The following is a 17,312-nucleotide window of genomic DNA, read 5'->3' as shown; positions in this document are numbered from 1 at the left end:
CCGGATTACAGATGTGCCTCTAACCCCAGCAAGAACCCTGGTAGTTGTCTCTGAAGAGCTTCTGTATGGTCCAGGGCAGTTTATCCTATGGAAAATGAGATGTCCTATGTGGGACACTGTAGCTTGGTAAGGAGTGCATTTTAGGAGCCACACCACATGTTTCTTTTCCCTTCCTCTCAGGAACGCATCATCAACCATGCTGCAGGCAGCCACGGCGTCTCTGGAATATTTATGAAATATGATCTCAGTTCTCTCATGGTGACAGTCACTGAGGAACACATGCCTTTCTGGCAGTTTTTTGTAAGACTCTGTGGTATAATTGGAGGAATCTTTTCAACAACAGGTTAACATTCATTTCTTTGCCTAATTTCCTTTTATTTTGTTTTGTTTTGTTTTGAGGTAAGGTCTTACTGTGTAGATCTCACTGGGCTTACAGGCACTAGCTGCCATTTTCTGATATCTGATTTCTTATAGTGTTTATTACTTTATCTTATGAAGATAGTTCACTGATAGAACTATGCTGTAGTGTGACTCTCACTTTTTCAAGGCCCAGCACCAACAAATAAACAAACAAAACATAACATGATACTTCTATCAGAAATAAGAAATAGTCACACACACACAAAAAAAGAAATAGTCACATTTTCATGTCTTAATATTTGGAACTGCTTTGAATTCTAAAGCTCTAAAATATATTTCATATCCTGTAAGCACATCCAATTCACAGGAATCAGTAATGTAAGGAAGATTGTGTGGTAAGCCACATACATCCTGTGTATTAATCACAGACAAAGCTAGAACAGAATCTGTGTTCCACTATTGACTTGGTAGTCCTTAGATAGTTCACCTATCTTTTATGAAATGTAATTATCTGGTTTGTAAGTGTATTGTGAGTTAAACAAGAAAATGCCCAGGAAGCATCACAGATATATTGAAATTTTTTTTCCCTGTACACTATATGAAGTCATGTTTGTGGTGTTTTGATTAAATCAGTAATGCTTTTGGGTTTTATTCAAGATTCTGGAATTTTTTGGGGGAGCTTCATCTTGAGCCATTGGTTACTCCAAGCTAGATAGTTGTGTTTTTGGAGCCCCGCCTTGTTTTCATTCATATCTCTGGTACAAATGAGCAGCTGTCCTTACACAGTTCTTTTGCTTTTTCATTTAAATCTGTTACTTACAAAATTATGTAAGAAAGTCTTGGGTAGGTTATATCAGGTGTGTATTATGTGTGTGGATTATGATCTTGATGAAATGTTTGTTTTTAAATGTAACCCTTGAGAGTACCTTGAGCCTCAGAGGCAGCCACAGATGGCTTGGCTTCATTTCTTTTGTGGTCTAACCCTCTACAGTTGGTACAGCTTTTGATTCTCACATAGCAATTTCAAAGGCAACTTAATGAAAAATTGAACTTATTTATTGCAGGCATGTTACATGGAATTGGAAAATTTATAGTGGAAATAATTTGCTGTCGTTTCAGACTTGGATCCTACAAGCCTGTCCGTTCTGTAAGTGGTACTGCATGTGGTGCTTGTCTTAAGTGCTGCTGGTGGTGTTATGTCTAAATAGAAAGGATTGCCCCTTATAAAGCCTGTGATTAGAGACATCATGTAGAGTGGAACTAACACTCTCCTCTTGCCTTCCTTCCCCTCTCAGGTCCCCTTTGCGGATGGCCACACAGACAACCACTTACCTCTTTTAGAGAACAACACACATTAGTACCATGTGGGTGGAGAAAAACTTTTTGCCTGAGACATAAAGCCTTTTCTAATAATAACATGTTGTGCAATATATTCAAAGAAAAAGAAAATATGAGAACCCAGAAACATATTTAAAAAAGAAAAAAACAGCCAAGGAAAACAACAAACTGCAGTCGTCTTGTATATGTGTGTCTGTTACAAATGTCATAGAAGAAATTATGCAGCTAACTGGAGAGTCAGCCCAGCCAACAGTGCCAGGTGAAGACAGCACCTCTGATGCTCTCCCACCAAACAGACAATATGGAAAGCAGAGCCTAGAGGATGGACATCAACCCGTGTTTAAAGAAAAGGGCATTAATAAATGCAAATGTGTGCGTCCTTTGTTTTTAAAGATGTCAGAATAAAATGTGTAAAACATATGGAAAACTAGTCTAGACTTTAAAAAAACTGTAATCAGCTCACATGGTTAATAAAGGAAACAGGGACTGGCCCTGTGTTACAGCCATATTAATATTAAGCCATATTGACAAGATGGTGTTGTCCAGTTTGGGGTTCTGATGAAGGTCACTGCTTTCCTTTGAACTCCAGTTGCTGACTTTCCTGACTGTTTTAGGTTGAGCCTTAGAAGACTAAGGTGAAGTTTCCTAAGGCCCAGGTATATACTACATGCTATGATGTATAACAGGTGTCACTCAACAGCTTGAACAAGGGACACTGCAGGGAGAAGAAAGCATAAATGTTTAAAAAGATAAACAGTTTGTAAGATGTGAAGGGAAAAGTTGAGTGTTGTATGTTTATGAGTAGTGGAAAACTGGACATCTGAGACAGGCAAGGCAGTGTCCATACAATACTGAAGTCTGAAGCAGCCTAGACACAGCTGTAACCCTGGACAGGTGCTGCCCTCAGGCGCTGCACAGAACTGATGAGGCTACAGTAACTTGAAGGAGCCCTATCAGGTACTGCTAGGAACTGCTGAATATGTGTGCCAGCCTCGTTTTCATTCTGTGATTTTGAAAGGTAGAGGTTAAGTCATTGAGTGAGAAGACTGAGTTTCAGTCCCTACCAGACACAGGACACAGGACAGTGGTGGCTTAGAGTGTGGCCTGTCACAAATCAGTGTTTCAAGTGAATGTTTTTAAGGATTAAAAAAAAAATGCTTTCTTGAAAGAAAGTAGGCCATCAGGGAAGGAGGAGACGGCAACAAATCAGTCAGCAGCAAAGTGTATGAAAAATGGCATTTTATAGAAGATAGGACATTTTGGTTAAAGTGCGAGAGGTTAAGAGTCAAGGAGTTAAATGACTTAATACTATTATAATGTTTAAAAAATTTTTTTGAACGAATCCAGGAAATTTCAAATAATGAGTCTTTTCTGAGCTTTTTGTTCTATTTTGTTTTGGTTTTCCCCTTAAATTTTATAGTTTGTCTAGAAACAGGACATCTCTCCAGAATTTTGTTAGCAAGAACTACTCACTTGAGACTGAATGTTGCTCTTCATGTCTACTTACTAGGGAATTCAGTCAGTTTTCAGGGAAGAAAATACTGATTTAGAGTTATTTTCAGTATTACAATGTTTTTAAAAAGATTTAAGGTTATTTTAAATTATTTCAATGTTTTCTAAATGCCACGTTAAAATTTTATTGATGTATCTTTTCCATTAAAATTGACTCTTCGGGAATTTGTTTAAAGCAAACTTTTCTTTGCCATTGATAGCCATTTTAAAAGTTAAAACTTTGATTTTCAAATAGTCAGGAGCACATTTTTTGTCATTAAAAGAATGAAAATGCTAACCATCTGTTTGGGTGATGAAGGCAACGTGTGGCCTCACTAGGGTTTCCTTTCCAGGTCAGAAATTTCTCACTGACCTGCCAACTACACAGCTTTCCTTATGCTTGTGGGCCCCTGGAGACACCATACCCAAGTGTCTGTTCAGTCCAGTCTTTTAAAAGTGTGTGTGTCTGTGTGTGTGTTTTCCAATCCTAATACTTTAAGTCTGACACCTTTACTTGAAAATATTTTTATACTATGTATTTGTATATCTTGGCCTATAAAGATGAGTAATAGGTGAATAAATTACTGTCAGGTGTTCAAACACCTAACTGTCTACCTCCTGAGATAGCCTGTTCAATCTACCTCGTGCAATAGCCTGGCTCAATATTAGAATTGCAGATCCACTTGTTCTCAACTTTATCAGATACACAGAAAAGCCATTTCATTATCAGAATTTGTCATTTGAAACACAATTTACAGTCTTAACTTTCAAATGCATGTGAGACTAAGATGTATTGTGATTCAAATGCTAAGAAGTAAATTTACTTGTAATTTCTTCAGAATTCTGTTTATACTTGTAGTCAGGTAGTTTTTTGATAGTTTAAGAAATAAATCAACCAGAGCCTTAAGATCCTTAAAAATTCAGCATGTCATTTAATCTAGCAGTTGCTTTTTCTTAAGTTTTTCAAACCTTTTATAACACTGCCAGAGTAATGATGGAGGCTGGTGTGGCATGCATCCCCATCCCAAAACAGACAGGAGCATCTCTGGGCTAGCTGTCAACCTAGATGGCTGAATCAACAAGTCCCAGGTTCAGTGAGAAACCCTGTGTGAAAATATGAATCTGTGAGTACACACAGTACCCAGCAGCTGTTTGTATGAGCGGGTGAATAGCTGACAGTATTACAGTAAAACACTTGGTTGGGGTCTTCTAATATTCCAAAGTTAACCCTTGTACTTTTTTATGTAGTACCTTAAGAGAACTGCTCATAAGGCACAGGGAGATCCCTTAAATATAGGCTGGATGCCAAATAGTGTCACTGGTAATGCTGTGGAAATTCTTTAGCTACGTTTTTCAGGTCCATACATGGTTACTTGGATAGCTGTCTGTGTCAGTGTGGGTGTTGAATTTGGGGCTCTGAATATTGTCAGCAAGTGTTGTGCTACTGAGAAGTTCCTGCCTCCAGCTCTGCTTTTTAATTAAAGTATTTTTTTTTCTAGAGTTGACCCATGCTATTCTACCCCACGTCTCCGACCATAGGACTCAGTATTTCAGATAAAATAGGAAGATGCTAAAAATGTCCCATGTCAGAAGACATGGTTCTGCTTAAACTCATTTCCAGGTAAACAATGTTTGCCAAAGTAGCCACACTTTGTCATATGTCAAAACCTAGCTATTGTTAATTGTTTTGTTAGGTTTTTAACTATGCTTTTAAAGCTGATGTAGGCAGTGACTTTTTGTTTTGTTTTTTTAAACACTTCTCTGGACATGGGGGACCAACACTGCTTTTAGTATCCCAAGATGGCAGAGCCACAGTTCCAGATAGCCATGTGAGCTCAGTGAACTTTAAAAGTTATTGATGATTTTGGAAACAAGGTTGATTTAATTTTTATGTTCATTGTGTTAAAATAATGTGGTTTGAGTAAGAATGGTCCCAACAGGCTCATATTTGAATGCTTAGTTGCCAGGGAGTAGAACTGTTTGAAGAGATTAGAAGGTATGGTCTTGTTGGAAAAAGCATATGAGTGGTGGTGAGCTTCAAGGTTTCAGAAGCCTATCCAGGCCCGCTCTGTCTCAGCAGATCAGGATGTAGCTTCTACAGCTCCTGCACCATGTGCCCTGCCATGATGATAAAAGAGTAAGCCTCTGAAACTCTTAAGCATAAAAGGAAGCATTAAATACTTTGAGAGTTGCCTTGGTCATCAGTCATGCTTCATATCAATAGAACAGTGGCTAAGACAAATAACTATTTGGAAGTTCTTTACCTCATTATTCTAAATTATTTAAATGAGTTAGAAGTACTCAGTGTATGGGAAGTGCTTTTCTAAGGTATGTATTAGTATTAGTTGTCTTAGTGACTCTCTGATCACTGTATCTAGTATGGTACATGTTATCAAGTCTTCCTCTGCCAGGCATGGTGGCACACGCCTTTAATCCCAGCACTCGGGAGGCAGAGGCGGGCGGATTTCTGAGTTGGAGGCCAGCCTGATCTACAGAGTGAGTTCCAGGACAGCCAGGGCTATACAGAGAAACCCTGCCTCGAAAAACTTCCTCTTAGTATATTTTCATTAGCCTATATTAATAGCATAAACCATAATGGTTCTTGTTGGCATTTTTCCCACATGTATAAAAGACACTGGTTATATTCAACCCTTTTGCCAGGACTTGTTTTAAAGCATGTACTTTTTAAATTTTAACTTCACCCAAGTAGATAACTTTTTCCTATTGTGTATAATGATTTGTGTAGTTAACTGGTTCTGGTGTAGATTTTTCAATGGTGGGGACTTCATTCATACAGTTACCTACTTTTCCTGTTTAAGCATTGCAAGATAAATTTGTGCCATATGTTAGATCCCACAGAATACTCAAACACAACCCGGTTAATGTTGCAAGAAAAAATGGAATCCATGTGTATGTAACTTGTGTATAAATACCACTAATATTTATTCCTGTGATTTTATTTGGTTGAGAGTTTGGAGAGGATTGCCTGTTTTGTTTTGTTTTGGTTTTGGTTTTCTGAAGACAGGCTGTGGGAACTGATCAGCAGTTAAATAACACTGACGACAAAAGCTAGTAGTAATTCAGAGTTTTATTTAATCTGAAGTTCAAACTCAGTCGCTGGAGATTTTGGATTGATGATACAATGGTCAAAAGGTAGTAAATCTTTAGAACTGTCCTGTTGGTCTCTTCCTGCCTGTTGAGTTCCTATTACTGTATCCTTAGCTGGTGTCTTTCATGTAACTCAGAAGTCTTGCAGATGTCTCACATGGGGAAACCCACAGGTACTTTATTTCAGAGTTGAGTTTTCTGCCTGAACAGTAGTCACTGACCTTAATCAAACTTGCAGAAACTGTGCCAGAAAGGGTTTTCCCAACATATTCTTCATGGTTCTGAGGAGATCTCGGTACTGGCCACACTTCAGCCATCAGCCATCAGAATATAAGCATACACATGTTAGCTGCTTGTGTGCAGTTTTCAATGATTTGTGTGGACTTTACTTTTATTTGACTATTTCATTGTTACCATGCAGAGATCCTGCAGTCCAGGATGCCCTCATCTCAAATATGAGCAAAACTGGGTGCCATCTTATGGGTATGAGAATTTGTGACTGTTTAAAGGTTTCTATTTGTATTTAAAATGCTTAAGCAAACAGCTTTACGCTTCGTTGTTTTGACCACTGTACATTGTAGAGTTAACTAAGGTGTGTGACTGGGTTGACTGAGGTACAAGGGCCTGGGGTGACCAGGGGTGTGCTCCCCCCAACTCCACGCATGAAGACAGAAACTAGAACTTCACATTTTATTTGAAGTTTTGCTTCCCTCACTGGTAAAGGTCAGGAGGGTTTTCATGGTTCTAGTCTAGGAACGTCACCCTCCCCATCATCCTTTCTGACTGAGGCCTGAGTGAAACACTTAAGTAGAAGGGCTTTGGCAACGTCATTAAGTAAGAAGAGGACTTGAAGCTTTCAGAACAATGGTGATGAAAAACGAAGAATAAGGGATGTCCAAATCATGTTATAAGTGAAATACACAAGACTCCCTGGTGCATGTATGATTGCGTTCTCATTTGGTGTGTACTCATCTACACCATTTGTTCCTTTTAGCATTAAGCTGGGGACAGAGGTGAGAAACAGGATAGGCATGAGCCTACTTCCCCTCGATTCAACCAGGACTGTAGTGTTTAACACAGAAGGCTACTTGTGTTGTATTGTGAGGAGGTTGAGCTGCGCAGTTCACAATGGTTGGAAGCTCTTGGCTTGGACTGAGCATGCTTCCCTGCTTGGTGCTGCCTTTCTCTAGCCTTAGGCTTCTGCCTCATGTTCTTCCATCCTTAGTGAGTTGAAATTAGTTTTGTAGGGAAGTAGCTAAATAAAGGAAAAGGAGTGCTTTCATGCTTCCTGTGTGATAGTGTAGAGTGGTGGTGTCAGGATATAATCTGGAAGTTACGTTTCTGTAAATGTATGCAGTTAGAGGCAGACTTTCCTCACTGAACCAAAACCAAAAACAAAACACCAAACAAGCATTCCCACACGCGCACACACATACACACACACACACACACACACACACACACACACACAAACACAAAGAATAGGGAAGAAGATGGAATGGCAACTTCGACTGGAAGCTTGGGAGTGCTTCTTGTTACTTTCTAGCTTAAGACCCAGTTTACTGCCTTAGAGGTATCTGAGGTTCCAGATGATGGGCTGGTATAATGTTCTTAGACCTTGAGTGTGCTGGAGGCCCGAAAGTAGGAGATGAACTTGTAACAGAAGCTTACAATGAAGAACCAGACGTTCCGAGCCATCTGAGACCTTGCAATGAGGAGACGCCAGATGATAAGAAACAGGGCAGTGTTAAAGAGGTAGTGAATGTTCCGGAGCCTGAGGGACAGAGACAAATGCACGGTTAAAACAGCACCTGCATCCAGCTATGTTACCCAAAGCACAAAAGTGTAACTGTCTGTGACCAGCAAATACCAAGTTCTCAGAGCCCATGGCATGGCTTGACGCTCTTGGTTTTTATGTCTTTTGTTTCCTATTCTTGAATTACCATGTTTCCCTCATATTTTCAAAGCTTGTTACTCTTCCCCCTGCTTCTCTGAAGCTTTTTTTTTTTTTTTTTTTTTTTGCAATTGTTATTCATGGATGAAAGTAATATTTTCAAAATCCACTTTTGGTCTTTTCAATATTGAAAACCCTCTCTGGCCAGTGAGACTGCTAAGTGGGTAAGTGCACTTTTGGAGCAAGCCTGGAACTCAAGTTGGAACCCATGTAAGGGTCAAAGGAGTGAATTTGACTCCACAGGCACTATGGCATGCACACCCACACCATGCACAAACAGTTTTAGAATGATCACTGTCTTATTGGCTGGAGGGTAGATAGTGAACTTTGAAACCTGCTTTTCAAGTGTCCTTCCTTTTAGTGGTCTGTCTGTTCATTTTTACCATCTGCACTACAGACTGTTAGTTTTTGCAGGAATCATGACCCAAATACTCTTAACTTATTTGTCAGGAATTTTGACTAAAATAGGAAGGAGCTGTAGGAATCGAAGAGTAATTACATGATTTTTCCAAGTTACGTAGCATGGTCTGCCCTTTGGTACCCCTAAGGTCATACTGTGGTAAGGTGCACAAGAACAAACAAACTTGGGCTCAAGCCTGGCTCTAGTATTTGTTTCTATGAAAATATTTTGTTGTTGTTGTTGTTGTTGTGCCCTAAATACTTCTGGGTTAATGGGATAACAAAAAGACCTCAGGAGTAAGGTCTAAGTTAACATATATTATAGGATAGTATGGAATGCAGGGTCTGTAATGCTCAAGAAATGTGAATCTAGCCTCATAATAGCTGCTGCATAAATGCTGAGTAATTTAATTCATACACGTTCTAGTATAAAGTTAGTCAGCAGTAGAACCTCACAGATGGATACCAATGAGTGTGCCTACCTTCTTAGGTGTTGCTTTGCTTTGGGGATACCTGCCAGATCCTCTTTTAGTAGATACTTCTTAACCCCCAAAACGTAATTTTCAATGTATTCGAGCCAGTTCAACTGACGCACATCAAAGTTGAATACCTGCAAAGCAAGAGATATAGACTGCCAGCATTGCACTGCCAGAAAGTCACCTTGTCCATTGTGGTTACCCGGAGCTCATGGAGCTTATTAATATGTCAATATGGCTAGAGTTGCTGGCCAGTGAGCCTCAGGCACCCAGCTGTCCCCACCTCCCTGCCACTGTTAAACCAAGCAGGCCACACTGCAATGATGGTCCAATCATAATTCACAGACAAGGTCTCTTAGCTGCACTGAGCTTGTTTCCTGTGAGTGCTGACATTATTGTGTGGTTTTCTTAGGAGGAAAAAAATCCTGTCTGTATACCTAACACTCCCCTATCATCTGGTCACATAATTGAGTTCCCATTGTGCTCTGGAGTCAGAGTCATACTCACTCTCTGGTCTTCAGGACTGAGCTCTGACAGAAGCATCTCCGTGTTGTTTGTGCTCCATTCCCAACTGTGGTTGATGAAATACTCCAGCATGGAAATGGTTTTTAGCAGCCGGTTCATGAGCTTCAGCATTCTGAGGGAAAGACCAGTTAGGAGCTGGTGCCCTGTATCCTGCCTGCTAACTCTTCTTGCACAGGGCAGGGTGGCTGAGTATCATTAAGTACAAGTGCTGGTGGACTCCTGGCAGTGACACCAGCTCCCAGGAGGCCAAGGCAGGAAGACCAGCCTGGACTACTCAGTGAAGTCAAGTCCAGTAAAACTGTCTAGAGAACAAAACAAAAAATGTATCTCTCTTTCCTCCAAGTTTTCAGAATTATTTTTTGAGCTTCCGGATCACTTCCCTCTTTTGGCTAGTTTACAACAATAACAATTTCTATTATCAAGCTTCATGTTTATCTTTTATAAAGTACCTTATACCTCCTTCCTGTGAGTCCCAGCAGTGAATCTAACTCTCGCTAAAATACACTTGTGGTCGGTACGAGAAGGGTTTATAAGTTTCTGTGGAAGTTAGAATACTTATTTCTTCTCCTCACTTTTCACTTTAATTCTGTTAAATAACTGAGAGAGAATGAACCTAACAGCGTCTATCAGACATTTACATCTTCCCAAGCACCCACCTCTCTCTCATCAGACATTGCAAAACTAAGCTAGTTACTGGCTTGAAAGGATTACAGTTTTTGTTTGGTTTTGATTTTGAGTCAGACCTTTAGAAAGCTAATTTCTTTTTATTACATGTTCTTAAAATTTGTAAAACTAAAAATAGGACCTCAGGTCTTAGTATAAAAACTTCAGCTTGTTACTGGAGTATAGTCAATTCTGTTACATATTGTGATGCACTGGGAATTTGGTCTTATTCTTTGTTCAAGTTCCCATCAACTATTGAGAGAATTTCATGGGAAATATCTTGTTTGAGAAGTAGATTTAAATAGTCTAGGAACAGTAGTTGTATAGTGTGTTACTGTCCAAGGATTATTTATTTTTAGAAAAACAACAAAAATGTTATTCTTAGGTAGAGGACTTTTGTACATAAAACACAAAACATGTAAAGAAAAACTCAGAACTTAGTCACAACAGTGATTATTATATTCTATGCACTTTTATGTCAAATACATATGTTTTCTATCCCATTTTTGTAGAAGAGTTAGAATTTAGAAAGAGTATATTTATGACTCATGGCTAAATTAGTGAAGCCAAGATTTTAATCCTGGCTCCTGACTTCACAATGTCAGATCCTACAGTGACTGGCCTTATAAAAAGCCATAAAAGGATTATTATGGGGCCAGTAATAGATGGTTCTATGGGTAAAGGGGCTTTCTGTCAAGTTTAACAACCTGGGTTCAATCTGCGTTCAGAACACACATGGTAGAGAAAATTAACCTCCCTACAAGGTGCCCTCTAATCTCTGCTCCTGTGCAACAATAGTATAATAAATACTACAATAAATACTACAATAAATAGTACAATAAATAAATATAAAAAATGAAAGATTATTTAAAATAATTATATCACAGAAACAAAACAACTCATTGTCCAATCCAGTATGGTTTAGTTTCTTCCAAACAAAATGTGTATTGATTTTTTTTTATTGTTTAATGTTTCTCTTTTATTCACCAAACCTTGCTTTATCCAGGCATCTAGAATTTCTTCTTCTGTTTTTCTTCTCCTATCTATACTGGGAAAAATTCACACAGATGTTTCTTACACAATCACAATGCTTCCTTATGTGGGTGAAAGAAGGTAGGTGAGCCACACGTCCTTTGTGTTGCTGTTGTTTTATGTGCAATCCCTGGAAGTGCTGGATGTGTTGGAAAGGCCTCCTGCTTCAGAAAGGGGCTGCTCAGAGGCCAGTCCTATTCCTGTTTGGACTGTGCTTCTAGGAGTCTCCTCCTGTTGAATGTGTTGTGGAGGTAGCAGGAGGTGTGCTTTATCACTGTTGGGTGGTGACAGAGCTGCCTTTGCTTGGCACCTTGTCCCTCTGTTTTTTTTCCATTGCTGTATGTGTCAGTCAGTGAACCTAGTTTGTAGTAGGGGCTGTGAGATGGTTTTCTGTACTTCCTTCCTTGGTCACTTCCTGTTAGACCAGTAGTTCTCAACCTTCCTAAAGCCCAATCCTTTAATACAGTTCGTGTTGTGGTATTCCCTCACCACCAACCATAAAATTATTTTGTTGTTAGTTCATAACTACAGTTTTGCTGCTGTTATGAGTTTTGAATCTCTATTGTGACCCACAGGTTGAGAACTACTGTGCTAGACTATGCAGATTCTGCCCTTAGCTTCCCTTTCAATGGCAGAGATGTTAGCCATGAAGCGAAGATGGAAATGGGACCATCCTTAGTTCTTGCCCCAGGATGGCCACACAACAAGCAGTGAGTGAGGCTGGTGCCATCATTGTCTTTGTTTGTGTGTGTTTGTATGATTGTGTAAATATGTATGTGTCTTGTGTATGTATATATGTGCATTTGTGTGAATGTGTATGCATTTGTGTGTGTGTGTGACAGAGACTTTTCTTCAATCCTCAGCTGCATAGAGGATTAAGGACTTTGGCTTCCATGCACTGATCATCTTAAAACCATTGCCTCAATTTCTCACCTGGGTTTCCTTCCAGTAAGCCTCAGATAGAAGTCATAGATGATGGCTGGGACCCAGTGGCTGACGGTGTTCCAGTAATGGGTGGTGAAATTGTTGGTGGTGAAGTCAGCATTTGGCCTTCTGAAAGCACTCTCAAATGGGATCTTTTCGATGGTTGCCAAGACCTGTAATCCTGGAACAAAAAGAGGAAGTGCTAAATCTCAGAGACTGTAAGTCGATCATCTTCAAGCTATCTGCAGTACAGAAGGACAGACTGTGTTTGCTGTATAGCATCAAGAATCTTTCTGAGACCATGAAGATGTTTATGCAGGTAAATACCTGCACAGTTAAGCAATGTGACTGCACTGAGAATGTATTTATTTATTTATTTATTTATTTATTTATTTATTTATTTATGGGTGGGGGATTGAGACAGGGTCTCAGTATACAGCTGTGATTGTCCTGAAACTCACTATGTAGACTGGGCTACCTTGAACTCAGAGATCCTCTTGTCTCTGCCTCCCAAATGCTGAGATTAAAGGCATGCACTACTATGCTGGAACTTTTCTTAAAACATTTACTCTCAAATAATTGAGGAAATTTCTTATTCAACATGAGCACAGGCTATTGAAAAGGATGTATATCTGTTTAGTTCTGGAGAGTCTACTCTGAAAGGCCTTCGACTGAGGCTGGGAGGATCCCTTGCAAAGTTTTTTGAAAGTTTTATCAGGAAAGTTTTTGACAGTTGCTTTTCTTAAGGTTACATGTTCTTAACAGAAGTTTGCATAAAAGTATAAAGATGGATTTCCTTGGGTGGTTCACTTAATGTACCACAGAGATTTCATAATTGTCTTCATTTTTATATTATTTAGAGTAGGTTATTTTTAATATTTGTAGATATAATGGTCTCTTTGAAAACATTCATTTAAATTCAATTTTAACTTAATTGAATCTTTTCAAACAATGCAGTTAATTATTCAGTTATGATGAAGTTATCAGTTATTGTGGTAATTTGATTATTGCCATCTTTTAACAGATACCCCCAAGAAATCAACATGTCACATATCCATGTTTTTGGTTAGTTTTAATTCAAAGAGGAGAACGTTAATTGAAAAACTGTCTGGATCAATTGACTAATGGTCTGGATCAGACTGGCCTATGGGCATGTTTTTAGGGTATTTTCTTGATTTTTTTTTTTTTAATTGGATAGAGGATGGCTCAGCCCACTGTGGGTAGCACCATCTCTCCTATGGTGGTTTGAGTAAAAATGGCCTCTATTGGCTCATATATTTGAATGCTTAGTCATTAGGGAGTGGTACTACTTGAGAAATAATAGGTGTGGCCTTGTTGGATTGGATATAGCTCTTTGTTGGAAGAAGTGTTTCATTGTGGGTAGGATTTCAGGTTTCAAAAGCCCAAGCCAGGTTCAGTGCTTCTTCCTCCTCTTCCTGCTGCACACAGATCCGTATGTACAACTCTCAGCTCCCTTCTCCAGCACTATGCCTGCTTGCATGCTGTCATGCTTTCTGCAAGGACTAAACCTCTAAAACTGTAACCAAGGCCCAATTAAATGTGTATTTAGCTGTGGTCATGGAATCTCTTCACAGCCCTAGATACCTGAGCAAGCAGTCTTGGGCTCTATCAGAAAGCTAAACCATAGCCTGTGCAGATGAGCAAGCATTGTTCCTACTGACTGTGAATCAGTTGCTTGCTCAGAAGTAATGCTGTGTAGAAGAGCAACCAGGCCTGCCTTCAAGTTTCTGCTTGAGTTCCTGCCTCAAGTGATGGACTGCAACCTAGATTGTAAACAAATCCCTCCTTCATCTAAGTTGTTTATGGTCAATATGTTTTATCGAGGCAACATATGTAGTGAATATTCACATTTAACAACTATAAAGTTGACCTCTTGATATTTCCTGCCCTTCCCAGACACATTTTACAGCACCTTTAAATGATAATTCTTTCTTTTCCTTTTTCAGTAAGTCAACCAAAACCACTGGAGCCGTCTTGATCCTCTTCTTTGTTCAACAACTCTTATAACACTGAGCAACAAAATAATTGGCCTTCCCCTTGAAAAGTATCCAGCTTCACCATTTTCACTGTTGTCATAGGTAGGAGCTGTCCCTGTAGCTTGTATATTGGAACAGAATCACCATTGGACTCTGCTGTGGCTCTTGTGCCCCAGTAGTCTGATCTCCATACAGCAGCTAGGGTGAATCTTTGAAAATGCTACTCAGAATGTTTCTTCATTTTACAGAACCCCTGATAGACTCTCTTATTTGGAGGGAATAAAAACCCTTAGTCCAGTTGGCAAGACCTTTTAGCATCTGTATCTTCTCACACAGAGAGAAAATGTTATGGAAAATGGATAAGGCCTTGCAGGATCTGCCTGATCCTCACTCCTGCACCCATCCTTCTGGGTTCATTTTCTACCATTTACCTCTAGTTGCTGCTCAAGGCAAGATGTTCTTCCTGTTCTTGAGTAAAGAGCTACTGTTCTGATGTTTTCTTCAGCCTATGATACATCTTTCAGCTAGCTATCTCCTGACAAGCTCTCACTTACCTCAGATCTCTGCCGAGATGTCACATTACAAGCGGTTTCCTTGGCATCCACATAAGAAATCACCCTTCTTACCTCAGACTGTTTTTTTTCAAGCACTTAACCATATCTGATGTATAATCTTGCCTTTGTCCCTACACAGACCTTGAGAAGTGGCTGGCAGGCAATTGGTGCTAAGTGATACTTTTGAACTGAATGAAAGAGTGTCTCAGTAATGCACAGTAATTTCTATTTCCTAAGACTATCTTGACTCTTTGGTTGTTTCACCATGGTCTCATGTCACTAAAACAGAATTTTAAAGATCATTTTAGATGTTCAGACTTGGAAATAATTAACCTGTGATCGTTTATCTGGCTATAAGATCAATGTACTAGTCAATTTCATATCTTCCCAGTAACCATTTGAAAATGTATTTCTTTATAAAGATACCATTAATTATTAACAAAATGTATACATCTCTTAGCTCCTAGATATAAATCTGATAATTGTTTAAGAACTATATGAAGTGAACTTTTTTCCTTGAGGGCATTAGAGACAACTGAATGGATATTACATGTCTACCCATCCAGCTGTCAGTTATTCTGCATGACACTTGACACTACAAATGTTCAGCCCATGGTGACTTTACTAGTGATTCCAGCTAGAAGCATTTGGATCACTTCTAATAGCTCTCTTGTGAGGCATAAATGAATTTCAAACTAATCAACCTTAAATTTGTGAATAATGACATCCTAATGTGCTGTATGAAGCTTCTTGTATAGAGGCTTGGCACTGGATGAAGCACATGACCACCTACGTATATCTATTGTGGTGTGAGGGGGTGTAAGCATGTATGTACAGTGTTTATCATCTCTGGGAAGGAATTTCTCAAGTTACAGCGTATCATACAACAAGCTGTAGCGTCTGGCTGTTCGGCAGCATTGCTCAGATGGTATCCCTGAAGCAAGTAGAGTAAGTTACTGTTGTAACACAGAAAGGGGATATGTGTCACTGGGAATTCATGCCTTCTTTAACCTTCTGCTATGATTAGGTCTTTAAATTCATTTCCAAGGATCTTGAGCAAGTAGATCTAATCCCTTATATGTAGACAAGATGTGATGGTTTGAATAAGAATGGCTTCCATTGGTTCATATATATGAATGCTTTACCACTCAGGAGAAACACTTTTTGAAAGGATTAGAAGGATTTGGAGGTATGGCCTTGTTGGAATAGATGTGACATTATTGGAGGAAGTATGTCACTGGAAGTGGGCTTTGAGTTTCAAAAACCCGTGTAGGCCAGGCCAAGGCACACTCACCATCTTTCTCTGCCTACAGATCAGGATGTAACTCTCAACTGCTTTTCTGGCTCCATGTCTACCACTGCTTGCTGCCATTCTCTCCAACATGATGATTATAGACTAAGCCTCAGAAACTGTAAGCAAGGCCCCAGTTAAATGCCTTCACTTAGAACAACCTTGGTCATGGCACCTTTCACAGCAATAGAACAGTGACTAAGACACAAGCCAATAGAGTTTGTGTAGTATGGGTTTCTTAAAGCAGAGACCACTAGCTCCTATAACCACAGAAGTTTCCTTGGCATTGCCTAAGGTTTTTAACCAAACACTCTGGCTTTAATTATTTTTCTTTAATGGTGACTTATATTTTATTTTATAAATTAGTGGTGGAAAGATTACTCACACAGAAGAGAGACAGGATACCTGGCTTCATTTTTATTTCAGGGACCAATCAGCTCCCTTTATGAATCCAAGGAGCTTATTTGATTTTTCTGGGCTTCATATAAGTTGAGCACCTTAGATTCTTTTTAAGGTCCTTTTAACTGTAATCATCTCTAGTTCCATAAAATGAGAAGAGAATTTTAAAAAAACTACAGCCTCTGAGCTCTTTTTGAAAAAGACCTTATTTTATTTGTAGTTGCATGTATATATGCATGTATCTCTGTGTGGGTATATGCATATTCCCTGAGGCAACTGAGTCAACTGATTTGGGTGTTGACAACCAGACTGGATCCTCTGCAAGAGCAGTACATGCTCTTAACTGTGGGCCATTTCTCCAGCCTGAGTTTATTTTATTTGCTTATGTTAATATCCATTTATATGGGTGGGATCTTAGATATCTTCCATTACTGATACAAAAACAGATCTTTCTATTTTGAAATCAATTCTGATTTAGAAATGTGATGTAAATAACTAGGTTTATGAAGAACTTGATCATAGATAACTTTGTGTTTCTAACTTTTTGAGTACAGATGGCAGTGTATGTGTTCTGAATGGGTATCAGACAGCTAGAGAGTCTTCAATCTCAGACTGTAGCAAGAAAACCAACTCCCTAGTCAGTAAGGGAGTGCACCACTGGTTGATTGGTTAGACAGATCCCTAGATATATATGTTACCAACAACACTTTTAGGGTCACAGGTACTGTACAGTTAGGGGGAGACAGCTGCAGAAATGGATTTATCATACACTGCCCCATAACTGAAATGGATTGTTGTGTG

The 17,312-nt window shown here is 39.2% G+C and overlaps 2 protein-coding genes across 3 annotated transcripts in view; one reads left to right on the top strand and one right to left on the bottom strand.

Annotated features, from left to right (window-relative positions):
- The window catches only part of Ergic2 (ERGIC and golgi 2), a 33,652-nt gene extending 28,963 nt beyond the window's left edge, over positions 1 to 4,689 (top strand). Inside the window, exons 12-14 of the mRNA XM_021165351.2 lie at positions 181 to 343; positions 1,425 to 1,507; positions 1,656 to 4,689. Coding sequence (XP_021021010.1) covers positions 181 to 343; positions 1,425 to 1,507; positions 1,656 to 1,718 — 309 coding nt within the window. The 3' untranslated portion in view covers positions 1,719 to 4,689. The remainder of the gene's footprint in view (positions 1 to 180; positions 344 to 1,424; positions 1,508 to 1,655) is intronic.
- Positions 4,690 to 6,259: 1,570 nt separating this feature from the next.
- Far2 (fatty acyl-CoA reductase 2) overlaps positions 6,260 to 17,312 on the bottom strand; it is a 106,239-nt gene continuing 95,186 nt past the window's right edge. For both annotated transcript variants that reach the window (XM_029478415.1, XM_021165348.2), the window contains 4 exons: positions 12,280 to 12,451; positions 9,634 to 9,763; positions 9,133 to 9,260; positions 6,260 to 8,071 (listed from right to left, as the gene is read on the bottom strand). In XM_029478415.1, the coding sequence (XP_029334275.1) occupies positions 7,909 to 8,071; positions 9,133 to 9,260; positions 9,634 to 9,763; positions 12,280 to 12,451 (593 nt within the window). In that variant the 3' untranslated portion in view covers positions 6,260 to 7,908. The remainder of the gene's footprint in view (positions 8,072 to 9,132; positions 9,261 to 9,633; positions 9,764 to 12,279; positions 12,452 to 17,312) is intronic.

This window comes from Mus caroli, chromosome 6 (genome assembly GCF_900094665.2).
Source record: "Mus caroli chromosome 6, CAROLI_EIJ_v1.1, whole genome shotgun sequence".
NCBI classification, from domain to species: domain Eukaryota; kingdom Metazoa; phylum Chordata; class Mammalia; order Rodentia; family Muridae; genus Mus; species Mus caroli.
This window is presented reverse-complemented; position numbering and strand designations above follow the sequence as displayed.